The sequence below is a fragment of the Amblyomma mixtum genome, chromosome 5 (genome assembly GCF_055824585.1).
Source record: "Amblyomma mixtum isolate Tamu chromosome 5, ASM5582458v1, whole genome shotgun sequence".
Taxonomy (NCBI): Eukaryota; Metazoa; Arthropoda; class Arachnida; order Ixodida; family Ixodidae; genus Amblyomma; species Amblyomma mixtum.
In genome coordinates, this window is record NC_143016.1 from 53,759,513 (window position 1) to 53,774,300 (window position 14,788).

The window sequence follows — 14,788 nt, forward strand, 5'->3', positions numbered from 1 at the left end:
ACGAGGCGTTTGCCCTCATGTGATTGGCACCCCTTTCTCTCTCCACCCCCCCCCCCCCCTCCTAAAAATATAAAGAACTGAGTGCATCATCAAAACTTTCATGTCAGGTGCAACATCTTATTAGGGGTAACCCCCAATGCACAGTACACTTGTAAAGGAAGGGGATTTTTTTTTTTTGCGTAGAGCTATTGAGCTGAAAAGACAGCCCTTTAAAAAGCATTGAAAGCAGGAGCTAATCACATCATTTTCTTAATGCTCGAGAGATAATCGGGAAAGGTTGCCTTTCTTACAGTTTTGATGTCAAGGTTGGTACACGATACGTGCTCCACCCCTACCAAGTTATTAATTACTCACGTGCTCAGAGGTTACATCATTAACGAAACGATAGCAAATGCTAACGTACGGACGAAAATGCAAATAATAAAACTGCATAACAAAATGCATTCACTAGCTGGCACACAAATGTAATCCTCTACTCCCATGCACACTTACCGCAAGTCTCGCTCTTGTCCTGCAAATAAACAAATATTCCAGGCCACGACGCTACAAGGCTGCGCTGTAGTCCTTCACAATCGCGCCTCATCATCGCGGGAGGTCTTTACGAGCGGCCGCTCTTCTTTCTACTGCACACAAAGGACACGGCAAAGAAGAGCCAATCGCGCAGTATTAAGCGACGCTTAATGAACTGTGCGAGGCATCCTCACCGTCCGCCATCATTAAGACATCGGCAGCTTTTCGTCTTCAGGGCTCAACGCTCGCGGAATAAAATTACGCGCTCCCTCCGCAAATTATCTTCTACAGTTCGCTACCTACTTGTACTCTTTCTCGAGCGAACGCGGGTGATCATTACAATACAAAGGCTCACGAAAAAGAATGAAAGAGAGTGAAAGAGAGAGGAAGGAAAGCGCGCTCATGAGCAGCAGCGCACGCAGGTTTTAATCGTCGCCTGTATTGTATTGCTTCGCTGCGCTTACACGCGTTGGTTGCGGAATGCCGCGCCGAAATGTGATGCCACACCGCCAGACACGAAGGACGTGCGGGGAACGCGGCCTGTTCGTGCGTCCCTTAGCGCGGAAGCATTGCATGGCGGAGAAAGTTGAGAGAGGAGGTACAGGGTACCGGCGGGGGAGGGGAAAAGCTCGTCGCGCCGGACAATGTTCGATAGGAGAGAGGGAACGGCGGCGTCTGGCGGAGAAGGCGACCCTCACGGAGAAAGCCGCGTGGCTTCTCCACCGAATGCAGCGCAATGCGGGGGAGAGGAGAGCGCGGTGCGGGGCGAGAGCGGGCGGCCTCGTTCGGGCAAGAGCTGTGCGCGCGCGTGCTGCTTCGTAAAAGCAAAAGGGCGAGAACTCTTCCCCGCCAGACGCCACTGGCGACGACAAAAAGCTCTCCTCGACCAGAGCCGCTGCCGCAGTTGTATCGCGTAGCAGCGAATCCGTCCGGACTGCGAACGACGACGCTCGAAGGTGTTTCTCGACACGACACGACTCGACCGCCGTCGACTCGCCTGGGTTAGAGCGGAGTGATTCGCTCGCGCCGACCGTGTTGGACCTCGCTCTCACGGAGATTTTGCCAAGCGCCGCTCGGCGCAACCGCCGACCGGAGAGTGTCTCGAGTGTGTGATCGTCCAGGCAGACGTTTGCTGCTGTGTTTTGGTTTGCTTCTCCTTGAAGAGCAAGTGAAAAATTGCCAGCATGGGGCTGCTTCAGGTAAGGATGGACGCCTTTTTCATCGCTCTATTTTTAAATTTTAAGTTGCAAGCGCTCGACCTTAGCAGCAGTGGCTACTTTTTCTCACGCGGTATGTGCCGTACGCGCGAATATTCTTGTTATCATTCCTTTTGAATCTTCGTTGTGTTAAAAGTTGTTTCTTTATCGTAATTTATGCAAGCAAGCCCCTAACACTCCTGGGCCATCATCGCAGGTGAAAACTGGGAGAGCAAACGTAACTACCTTGAGTTACGCGCACAACGATGCTGTAACGCGGCCACTTTGTTTCTTTGTTTGTTTTGGCCAGCAAAAGGCTGCGCAGAGTACTATATTGGATCAATAGTGAACCGCTATACGCTGTTCAGCATCTTTATAAGTATTCTATTGGTGTCGTGAGTTTTACTTTGTTTCTCGATGGGAAGACCGCGAAGGGTAGAATAGTGGGACAACAAAAACTGCCCGTCAACCAGGAAAATATGGAATGATGGAATTCCTCTATGAACGCTATTTTTCCTTCAGAAAGCGTGTGCGCCACGCAGTAGGGCGTTGTTCTCTTGGTTATTTGGGAATCCACGGAACATCGGATAGCAATGAAAATTAGTCAAGGGAGTGGATGGTGTCAGTTACTTGAAAATCACGCTGCTTACCATCTACTTGGATAATAAGACATGCAAGAAAAGAAATTAAAGGTATGTGAGCATACAACCGCAAAATGATTGCGTAATTCACTTATTGATATAAAAATCTTCATTGATAAAAACATAACTTTTCAATCGTGATTTCATTTCAGCATCTCGTAGCGTCGCTGCCAATAGGCACGCATTTAATGAGCACCACATGACACGATCGGACACATGGCAGGCATCTCGTATATATATATCGACAAAAATGTCCCAGAGGGATTTTCAACAAATGTAAATCCGCCCAAGTGAGCTAGTTCATAAATTTTCCGCACGATGCCACATACCAGGGATGTCTAGCTTAACATTCCCCAGGAGCCTGCAGCAGTGCTGTGGGCATTGTGTGTCGTGTGAGCATTGCCTTACACAACGCGTTTTGCCATCAGTGGCTGTTCCAAAAGATTCTAGTTATGTTTAGCGGTTGCTATCGCGAAACTAATGCGACGCTACGACCCATACATACATGCACGCTTGTGCCTGCCTTACCTAAATGACAGCTCTGAAAAGAAAGTCTCCTCCTGAATTTCCCGCTTGCTTACTTGTCCAAGTCACGAGAGACGCTACTGAATAAGTCCGTGGAGATTCATCAACTTAAGCTTCAGTTACAGAGAAGTCGCAAGTAGTGCTAAATGAGAAGGTCTTTTCTACAGACCGTGAAGCGCACCAAGATCTCCAACAACTTTTTACGTGTTCCGATTTCACATAATGCGAGATGGGCGCCAGAAGCTTTCTAGCATCATCTGTCCTTTGTCGAGCCGTTTCCCCCCCCCCCCCCCCCCCCCCCCAGAAAAAAAAGAAGGAAAAGAAAGGTTTGCTAACGAATTCAGCGTTCACTGTTCCTATTGCTTCATAGTATATGACGGCTCAATTCATTCGACTTCGCAAGAGCACAGCAAGGACATCAGCAGGATCAGTTGTACAGGGTAAAATGGATGTTTAAAAAAAATCTGTTATGCCCACACCCTGCAGAATTAGCTGAATACAAGGCATTTTCAGAGCAATCGGCGCCGTTCCAGAACTCTCATCTCCTATGAAATAGCGAAAGCCTGTAGCGACGCCATCGACGGCCTTCTGAACTACTCGTGTGGCGCGATAACAGACCACACGAAATTTCTATTCGCTTGGAATGTTGGCTTTGTCAGCAGCACAAGCTGTCAGCTAAGCGACGTCACTAGGTGCATCTAAACACAAGAGTTCTGTGACACTAAATAATATACCCGATGCCCGCTCATCGGGGGTTTCATGACATCACAGCTGACGTCACGGATTGCTCTGACAGCGCCAGCAATACGAACGGCCTCACTCAAGGCACGTTTCTTTCCCCCTTCTACCCTCTCTCCCTTCTTCCCTCCGCTTTATATTTTCCCTGACTACTCGCTTTAGTTGTCCTCCTAATAAAAGACTGTTACTGGGAATTTGCTTTCCTCCTAATCTGCTTCACCTCGGCAAAAAATGATTCTCAACACACATTAAGCGTAGTGAACGTGCTCAGGATACTGTGAAATTCCCTTGCCGGAATGAAATGAACAAGATACGTAACCTAATTTAGTATTTTCTTTTTTTGCTGCCAAAGCAGTAACCGCGTGACTCGTTGCTAGCTTGGGATGCACATCTGTAATACTGAATAGGCTTTTTTTGTCGTCAGCTGCAGTTCTGGATGCCGATAAATTATACGTGAGCATTCGTTTGCGTATACACTATTTCTAATTCCGGTCAATAGTGGCAGGGACTTTTCGTGAGTAGTGTTTTCATGAGCGCTATTTGCTCCGAACTCTGCTCTTTAGTTCCTTTTGAGTCAGTTTATTTTATTCCGCACTTTCAAAAGTCGCGAGCCGGCAGCAAATTCCGGCCGTTGAAAATGGGCTTATTGTTTTCACTGTGCAGTGCAGAGTACTGCTAGCACCATCCGAACGGAATGCTTGTTTTATTTTAAAGATAATTTATTCTAAGCATAATTTCATGCCCTATAGTTGCGGAATATACCAAAACATCGTCAGGTAAAAAGATTTATTACATTTGTATTTGCGTTATTGTATAGAGAAAGTACTTATTTATAAACGCTTCTTCAAGGAGCATACTCATAGAGCAGCAGGTACCAAGCCTGGAGGCAATTCCTGTCCAATGAATAAAAATAGAAGCGATGTCTTCATATGGAGGCCGCAGGTTAATAGTGTACCGGTTTTCTATTTGTTAATAAAGGTACCACATTAACATTACATAAAGCACCCCTACTTTCCATGTACCTCTCCACTTTCCTTTTTGTCAGCTTTGTTCCAGGAAAAAAAGTTTATCGAAGCAGATCACATATCCGGTTCAATCAATGGGAAGCGCCTCTTAAATTCGCGTTAAAACGGTACGTATAAGTCAACACGGTCGACAAAAGACTTGTCAGAGAGATATACAGCATTTCTAAATTAAGCACTGGTGTATTCCATGTACTTATCCCCCTTCCTTTTCGTCACCTTTGTCTCAGGAAAAATAAAAGTATGCTCCGTTTCACATTCACAAAAGCTAAAAGTACTACTTGAGAAGCCTACAGTGTCACGCTTAGAGATTCGGGAGCAGCAGTTTAAATACTTATTAGAGTTACTTCAAAATCATATCGCATGTTTGACGTAACTTGAACCGAGCTTACCATCTTTGGAACCACAATATGCTTGTGGTGCTTGCTGTTGAATCTTTACTTTACGAGCCGGCTGTCGATTGCTGCAGCCAACACGTGGACTCCATTTTTAACACACACAATAGGAGCTCTGTTATCCAAGCGCAAAATTAGACACTCGCGTTTCTTTTCTTTCGTAATTCATGAGCTTTGGCTAATGCTCACAGCAGAGAAGCACTTAAAAGTTACATTGCCTCAAGCATCTGGGCCGTGTGTTTATGGGCGCTCTGTAGAACTTTTTTTAAAACAGTGTAATATTTCTAAATGAGTAATTAACCAACTGCATGATTAATACTAATTTCATTCTTGTTTATCCGTGTGCGCTGTTCCTGTTTACCTTTTTAAAGTGTGGTTCAAATTAAGTAAAACATACGATATATGGTCGTCTCGCAGTTCCCATTTCCTATAAATTTAAATTGTAGAAGTTGCACTTACGGCAATTTCTGTATGCTGATATGTGTTTGTACACATTTCTATCTATAGTATTAGAGCCTACCCAAACAATCTGCTTCGCTCGTGTAGTACACAGCCATGCACATAAAGTAGGCTATGCTATCTGAAGGCAACAGAGGCGTTTCAATAAGCAAGATATATGTTTGCATGCACGATGCGGTCTGCATTCCGGGAAGCCATAAAAAAATATAGTAACACCGATGGTACTACGTGATTTATAATTTCAGAATATTACCTGTATTTTAGGAAAAATCTTGAAACTGTGTTTATATACATATTGAAGTTGTATCACAATTTATATACATTCAAGATGTACCAGCAGACATGCGGTAAAAGGCGAAGAAAAATTGTTAGCTTTTTCTTAAAACTCGGTACCTAAGAAAAGGTAATATACTTAGCAGTGTAAGCATTAGTGAGGGCGTACGGTCGGTGAATTTAGGAGTTGGCACTCAAAAACTTTACTTCTGAACTCGTAGTCTTACCTCATGTGCAGCTTCTAAATAATAAAAATGCATCTCGCATCAAACGCAACGATAGCAGACAGGTCCACATCCATGATACGAGATGCCGCGTTCTTCAACGCACGCAACGTGTTCTTTCACCTCCATTCAAACGACACGGGGCAATTCCTGTTTCGCAAAGTGGCCCACTGAGTCAAACTTCCGAGCCTTAATGACCGAATTCTTCTTTCTTCGCTTTTTATTTCCTTCTTTTTTTTTCTTTCACGTGTCGTGTCTCCCTTGTGCCCTCTTTTTACGCTTGGAATAATTAAAAAAGAAGGCAATGCGACTACTTTCTCCCGGTGCTTTTCGATTTACGCCAACTTGCTTGCGGAGTGTACCTCCTCACCTTCTCTCGTACTTCTCCTCTCCATATCAGGCGGTCCTAATCTTCTCGGCAGCCCATTAAGAAGCGTTTAATGCGCCTCGAAAGCGAAACGTTGCCGCGGAGAGCAAAAAAAAAAAAAAATCAGACAAAAGAAAAGAACATGTTTTTCACGACGTTCGCGACAAGTACGTCGACCATGCAGAGGTAAACGTCTAGGCTAGAACGCGCAAATTATTCTCCTTGTTTTGCTTTTCCGGAGTAAACAACTCGCCTCGGTCCAACCTCGGCTGGGGGAACGAATTTCGCTTTCGTTCCTCCACTTTTTGACGGTTTGCATGCGTGAAGCAGTGCCCCAAAAGTCTCCGCGCGTACTACTTCAAAGCAGGACCAGAGAAAAGCGGTAACCATTATGGAAAGCACCGCGCCGCATAAACTTTCGTCCGTGTGGTCCGCATAGCTGACGCGCGCAGACACCTGTGACGGCGGAGTCGGGGTATCAACGCGGGCGTTCCTTCGTGTCTACCAGGCGGCAGTAAAAATCAGGCGCAGTGGAGAGGGGGAAAATAAAGGAGGATAGTTAAATGGAAGAAGCGTGGCGGTCTAAGCATTCACTATACGGAAGCAGCGGCGTGCCTAGCTGCGCCATGCGTGGAAAAGCCGTTGCTCGTCGCGGTATCTGGAACGTCTTTGATGCTCTCGCTTCTTGTTCAGTGCGACGTCGACTTGTTTTGGGCTGGCCGTAAGCTAAACGCAGACAAGTGCATTGCTCCGTAGTGGGCGTCATCTCGCGACGATCAGACAAGACAAGGCAGCGTTGCGGCGGGCGAAATGCCTGAGACGTGTTCGTGAAATTAGACCGATGAGGAAGGACGGTGCGTGTCTTATGAGCGGAACAATTTGTCTGCTCGTCACGCAGGACGTATCACTGTTCCGCATGGGCTACACAGCGCATATTCTAGGCTTTTTTTGTAGGCTAGTCTGTTTCATACGTTTTTGTTCCGGAAACTAGCTTGTATGCGTCGTTTTTCTTTTCCACCACTGCCGGCTCTTTTACTTGTATGTGGAACGAGCTTCCACATCACATTCTTTAGAATTAAGCAGAGCGGTGTTCCACATATATGACTGTGGAACAATGTTCCACATAAGATATATCTTGGAATATGTGCAACAACTTTACATGTAACATTGCCGCGCATAGCTTACAGATTGTAAAGACGTATGGGACACAGTTCTACATAAGTATGTAGAACAACTATGAATACCCTAAACTTCAGTTCCAGTTCCTAGCTGGAGCCTATGTGATACCCCACGGAAGAGTGCAGGGACGGGACAGAGTTCTGCACGATTGCAAAGGTTTTGAACGTTGCTTTACTTTGCTGCAGTTCGGTTCACGATCCAAAGAGCATGGGAGTCCTTTCGATCTGAACATATATGTTCCACTTGGTGCAGGTTTCAGGAACAGGGGCGGCGGGACTAGCCACACAAAGGCGACGAAATCGTGTCGTCTTTGCGCTTTTGCAGAATGGCTCCAAGAGCAGGCCGCCGTGTTGGTATGCGAGATACGCCGCGTAGGAGAGAGAGAAGCTGAAAGCATTGAAAAGACTGGGAGGAGGATACGCGGAATCTACTTGTGAGTGATCGTGCGTTGTTTTCAAGAACTTGTTCGCTTCAAAGGCGAATCGGGTCGGGTGCGCACGTATCATACACCAGCTCTGGAGTCCGTCACTGAGCCGTTCCGCAATCGCGCGCAATTCAATGGGCCACTTAAAGATAAGGCGCTGGCGTTAAATTTTTTTGTGTGTTTTACCTGATCGAACACCTTTCCTATCACTCTTTTAGAATGAAACGCCTCACCAAACTTTAAAATGATGCTGGTTGGCTGTGCATTGGTTTCACGGCAGAAAAGCCGCAAAAAAGAAGTTGAGGAAACAAAAAGAAGAGTGGGCTTCGTAACTCAGACTGTTTTAGTTTTTTTGCTATTTTTCGCACTGTTTATCCTGTCAATAATGAAGTAATCACCAGCGAAACCTGTTCTCGGGGTAAGTATGTATTGTCGAATACTTATTTTGCATCCATGCCTCATCTGTACATACCAACACACATGACAGATGTCCATGAGAGTTGACACTGTAGCCGGAGAAAATGTCTGACCTGTTTGCTCGGCGGCTTTATTTGCATCACTCATCAAAGCGTATAAAATCATTCAATCTTCTCGAAATTTCTTCTATATGCATAAGCTTGAGGCAACGCCATGACGTACCGCCACAAACTTGTCTTGAGGTATTTTTTTTTTACTGAATAAAAAGGTCTCCAAAACCAAGAACCTTCAGTCAATCTCAGGTCTGATTACATCCGCTTCACACGAGGGAAAACCAGCCGTGAAGTTATTTGCATGCTCTCTCCAGATGCCAGAATGAGGTTCGACGCGGTGGTAATATTTGAATTCCTGATGAAGCTGTGCCGTTGCCAGCGCCAGCCACTTGCAAAGCAGCACACACGACGCGCAACACTTCTCAAGCTTCGTGCATTCAGCCTCTCTTTTATGCGCGATGTGGTCACGCTACTTCCTGTAGCTGTCTTAACATTCTTGGGCAAAGTTTGCATACGCGGGGCGACTAATTACAAGCCGGGATAGGATAAGCGCGCTTAATATCAACCATGCAGGTCGTCTAGCGTCTCATGCATACTCGTCGCCAACATTGTTGCACCTTCGCGAAAAAGTCAACAGTGGTTCTCAGCTTCCGCCAGTGCTTGTGCAGTGCGATAGCGACGTCACTATAAGTGCTGTCCTGGCGCTGGCACCACATTTGACCCTGCCGAACACCTAGACGGAGAGCTAATAAGGTAGCGCGGATAAATGACGGGTGTAGTATTTTTATTGACACAAAAGAGATCTCTATGTTAACAGTGCGGGCACAAGGACACCAGAGGCAGCTAGATCTTTGTTTCTGGAAAAGTGACCGCCACGCAGGAAGCTAATCTGCTATAAAAGCTGATTACTCCTTCTCTGTCTCCTTGACATCGAGTCTCTCGTGTATATGTAGCGTTCCAACATCGCCGATCGAGCTTTCTTGTTGGCGCGGCGCGCCCGCTGAAGGAGTTTCCCCGTATATACACTCGCGTTCCCCCCGTTCCCCTTCCTCATCGCCAGAACAGCACTAACGGAGCGCGTTCCAGAGACCGCGCGCGCCACAGAACACGAGAGGCGAGTAATTAAAGCAGCTGCTCAGCGGGCAGCCGAGGCGGAGGCAACGCCTGCAACAGGAGAAGCAGTGGTTCCCCCCCTCGCCCTCTCGCTGCGCGGAAGTTGATCGCGGCTCGCCATCGACGACCTCCGAAGGACGGCGGCTGTGGACCGCAGACGCCCGAGGCGGACGCCAAGGTCTCACACGGCCTCGTAACTGCGTACAACAAGCAGCGTGCGGTTGCTGCCACCACCACCACCACCACCACTACTACGACCAGAAGTGCCACCACCACTGCTGTGCTCTGGAAAAGCGGGAGGCGAGAGCGGCTCAGCCACCTGCCAAAAGCGGCAAGGCGAGCTCCGTACGCTCTGTACGGCGACGAGCCGCTACCGCTCTACCGCCTTGAGGCGTAGGCGGTGTAAGCCCGCGAAGGAGTGCCGCCACCAAATCGCTTTCGCTTGCGAATGATCGTTGCCAAGCGTCCATTGTTCACCGGCGCCGATGTCCGAAAGCGCACGCTGGCCAACACCCATCGTCGTGAATAGTCTGTTGCGGGGGCGGTGGTGTTCGGCACTTCATCCCCTTCTCTCCTCCTCACCTCGCCAATCATTTCCTTCTTAACACAAGCTAACCTCGCGTGAGAGAACACTCAGTGGAACCCGAAAAGGAAACGTCTTTCTTTCTCGGCTCACAGTGCCGCGTGCTTGGGGACGAAGACACGAATAGCGCAGAAACAAAAATCGGAATGGCGGGAGAGGAGCAAAGGGGGTTCGGTGGTGTTGGTGGAGGAGGGGTTTCCAAATGGAGCGCGGCATTGCATTAGACGGACGAAATAGGAAGCTGGCGCGGCCGTCGATGAATGAAGCATGCTTGCCGTGCATTTCAGAGGGGCAACCAAATCGCGCCATTATCCGCTTTCAAGGATCACGGCAGTGTGCCGTCGCCGCCGCCGATATTGGCTTCTATTCATTAGGCTTCCACCGCATTGCACGAGATTGTATGGCCAAACTTATATATATATAAAAAAACGTATAAGCTGGCGTCGCTTCCACGCATGCCGCGGCCTTCGTCCGCTATTGTTATTTCTATTTTTCCCCACTTTCGTGCCAAGGAATGATACGCAGTGCTCACTGCAGCGAACCTCACGCAACTGGTTGTCGTGCGGTGGAGAGGTCCGCACGGACATTCACAAATGAGCGTTTTGCTTCGTTGTTTTTCGCGAAACGGCTCCGCGGCGCAGTGCACCTGTCACGAATTCCATCTATCTCTCTCTCCTTGCTTGTTGCAGTTTTCTCACGTCTCCCTGGGCGTGTAATGGCGGCCAAACGGTTCGGCACGGAAACGAGGAAACCTCGCTTAAGGGCGTGGCAAATAATCGGCCGAGAAGAACGCGAAATAGAACAGACAGGCGTGTATGTGCTTGTGCGTGTGTGCGTGCGTGCCTTGATTGCAATCGTAAGGACAGTCTTCAATCAAGCAGATAAAGAGAGCCGCCCTTGCAGCGCGTTTCGCGCTGGCGGCTAAAAGAAACTGGCGAAACAGGCAAAGCGCGCACGCTCCTGCTCGCCGGCGCTGTTGCGATATGTACTACACGCACAATGTATTGCGAAATGTTGTAGCATACTGTGGAGTGCATTCTGGAGCAGGTGGTATGCGTAGTGGTGGTGGTACCGAGTGCGGTGTGTTGTCAGGGCCTTCCTTGTCCCCGTAACCCGGAAACAGAAGGGACCCAAGAAGTTCGCCCCCGTTGGCTTGCCGAGCTTTATCTTCATTAAACCTGACAGGCGGACGGGAGACGCGCGTCTGTGCTGGTAATTGGTGGCCTGCGCGCGTGAGACTTCGTTACAGGACCGCGTTGCGCTTCAGCGATTCTTCGGACGGGGTTGTCGCTCTTTTATCTTCGAGAAGTGGGTTTTCTGCGCTCCCCAAAGGCTTCTATAGCTTGGCGCAGAAATATGAGAGGGAGAGGAGGACGGGTGACGTTGAGCGATAAGCGAGAGGCGGGCGACGGATACCAAGAACTCCGTAGCACGTGCGGGGTATACGTAGTTAGCATCACGGTGCTGTGGGCCGTGGCTGAGGATGAACGATCTTCCATCGCTCCAAGGGGGTATTTCATTAACCACAGCGCAAATGAGCTCGGCGCGGTTCCGAGGCCTCTATTTGCTTGACGATGGGCAAAGTGGCAATTTTCTTGTTGTTTTAGCGTGCAGCGACCCTTCAAGCACCGGCCTTCCGGAGTACGGTGCTTATTATTCTGTGGACGGCATTAATTGTACTGGTTGGTAATATATGCCAAAGGTTAGTTACGCGTTGAAAGGTGGGCCGAGCACTTTGTCCCCTTTAGTTTCTCTTGGCAGTTTTTTTCTAGGCCAAGTTGTAATTATACTTCACGAGGTTAACTGCGATGCCGTGATGTTTCGATAGCTCCTTTAGCAACTGCATGCATGAGTGAAATTTCTTGTTGCCAGGACCAGCCACATTTTCATATTGAGCGCAACAATGATGTAAATCTTGCGATACCGTAACCATTTCAGCAAATAACACAACTATAAATTAATCTTTACATTCAACTGCACAAACTTTTTCCTCTCTCTGATAACTCTTGTACAGCTTGGGCTATATGAAGATTTGCTCCCCTTCAAGCATGCGGGGATATAGGGCAGCCGCAGCTGACACAAGACAAGGTTTATTGGAGAAATATGGTAGAGGCATTTGCCCTGCAGTGGGCGTAGTCAGGCTGATGATGATGCAACATTAAATTCCTGATCTTGATTTTTCTTGAGTATAGCGTTCTCCTCAATTTCCCCATTCCCTCCTTACAACCACTCGGCTTTCTCTCGTTAATAAAACGTTAATTTAGTCTACCGGCACTTCGTCTTTCAATCAACTAGGTTAGTTAACAAGGAACGAAAAGGCTTAGTAGCTGGCTCATTCTGGGAACACACCTTCAACCTCACTTTGAAGGACAGGATGGAGAGACGTAAATTGGAAGAGAAAGACTCGGACATCACGCGTGGTCTACGGCGCACGTCCAACCCACCTGTTCTCGGTCCTATATCTATGCTGTCGTAACTCCCCACACGCCTGAAAACTGCATATGCCCCTTCGGGCTCTGCCCGTCAGCTTATTCGAAGCTGGGGCACAATCTACGGCAGTACGGCACCTGTAAATAACTCAAGATGCGGCAAGCGTTTTGATACCTTAAGCATACGAGGCGAGTCTGCGACCATGCTTGTTTCGAGATTCCTCCCATAATGGCTTGACCTTCCGCCTTCTTAGGGTAAATAGCTGGGTCGCTGTAAGCATTTTTCACGAGAGTCAACTGCCATGACCTACTAGCCAGGCAGCTATACCCTTTCAACGCTGCTTTTGCCGTCATCGTTCTAAGGGCAGAGGACACACGCTTTACTAAGCAGGCTGCCACGGGGTTCATGACAAGGTCGCTGACCGCGGGGTCCGCAAGTCGGCATTTATGGCCCTCGACAGATCGGCTGCTCGGTTGAAGTGAGGAGGGGCCAGGAAATAAAAAGAAGTGTAGAGAAAGAGGCCAGCTGACGCCTATCTGGGGACTCGGATACGTCTTATGAATACAGAATACAATAACTATTTCGATAGGGCCACCAACCCTGTTTTCAATGGCATCGCAGATGAATCATACTTGCAAATTATCGTAGATTCGCCAAGCAGGGAGAGATCTAATGCAAGGCAGTCGAGAATTTCAAGCATTGGAGGTTATGACGTCCTTAGAATTCATACCCAACAATTTTGGACAAAAGCATTTTTGAACGGGAAAGAGTTTATGTAGGCAATTTTTCCTCATATAGTAAGATTTCACTGTAAGTATCAATATATCCGCAGATCTCCCTTCGACAGGCCTGCATTCTTTTTGCTATCAACGTTTTGGCTATCGTCAAAAGCGTTCCCTATTGGTTTTCTATGGTAGTCTTAACTGCTCGATGCGAGAGATGGAAACACTTCACAAGAAATACTGGACTATGCATCAAAATAATGAACCATCACCTTCAATATTTCTATAACAGTACCTTAAAATTTTCCACTTTTCAAAATATTTGTCCAAGAATGTTGGACATGGTCTTCTTTCTAAGCACTTCACAATGTTCCTAATCGACTGAAAATGTCAAACCGTCATCAATAGGTGATTAGGATAGTTGATACGGTGTCATGGTATTTTTTAGCGCACAGAGTAAAAGTACAAGTGTCGAGTCACTTTTATTTAGCATCACAGATGGCAGGAGCGCAGCCAAAAAAGCCTATAGAAGGCTTGACGGAGGATGTGCGCCTCTGTGGAAAACTACAATACTACAATACAAAACTACAATACAGTGACATTTTCACATAATGTTGACAGCAACAACGCGGAAAGAAGGATCAAAAAAGGAAAGTCAATAGACAGGAAGGGTGATGATCAGGGGGTTCACTTGGGAGTTTAGTGCTGTATCTGCCTTTTGCCTTCTATTTGTGTTTTGTCTCAGTGAGCGGCAGCAGTACCATGAGTTTCTTCTGAAGACTGCCGGAGCCCTTCCCCTACGGCCGCCACCCTCGCCAGGAGGGAGGCTGACTTTAACCACATTCCTACGTCATTATGTGGAGTGAACCTGACAAAACATCGTATACGAGGTCTGTTAGAAAAGTATCCGACCTTTGGCCGAAGAAAAAAAACTGGCATAACTGGAGCGTTAGAAACCTAATAACCTTCAAAGTAGTCTCCTTGGGGCTCCACATACATCTCCCAGCGGTGCTGCCATTGTTGGAAGTATTCCGAAAAGGCCCTTTTCGGAATGGAATTTAGCTCTGCTGTCGTAGCAGCCATAATGTCCTTTCTTTTCTGAAATCGCGCTCCTGTCAATGGCCTCTTGATTTTGGGAAACAGCCAGAAGTCGTAGGGGGACATATCAGGCGAGTAAGGAGCCTGTTGAACTACAGGAGTCTGGTTTTTCTCCAGAAAAGTCTGAATCAAATGCGAGGAATGTGCAGGAGCAATGCCGCGAGGGATGCGCCAATTTCTTGCTGACCTCAATTCCGGTCTCTTGCGCCGCAGAGCACCACGTAGGCGATGGAGGACATCCCTGTAGTACTATTTAGTCATTCTTTGATCCTGTGGGGTGCGTACTCGTGATGTGCCACACAGAGGGAGTCAAAAAACAGTCAGCATCACATTGACATTGCTGCGCACTTGGCGGGCCTTCTTTGGTCTTGGTGACGTGGAATACGTCCTCTGTGACGACTGGGATTTGGTTTCCGGGT

The 14,788-nt window shown here is 47.7% G+C and overlaps 1 protein-coding gene across 1 annotated transcript in view; it reads left to right on the forward strand.

Annotated features, from left to right (window-relative positions):
- The first annotated feature begins 1,396 nt into the window (after positions 1–1,396).
- The window catches only part of LOC149342193 (uncharacterized), a 68,840-nt gene continuing 55,448 nt past the window's right edge, over positions 1,397–14,788 (forward strand). Inside the window, exon 1 of the mRNA XM_089542123.1 lies at positions 1,397–1,709. Within this exon, the coding sequence (XP_089398249.1) occupies positions 1,695–1,709 (15 nt within the window). The 5' untranslated portion in view covers positions 1,397–1,694. The remainder of the gene's footprint in view (positions 1,710–14,788) is intronic.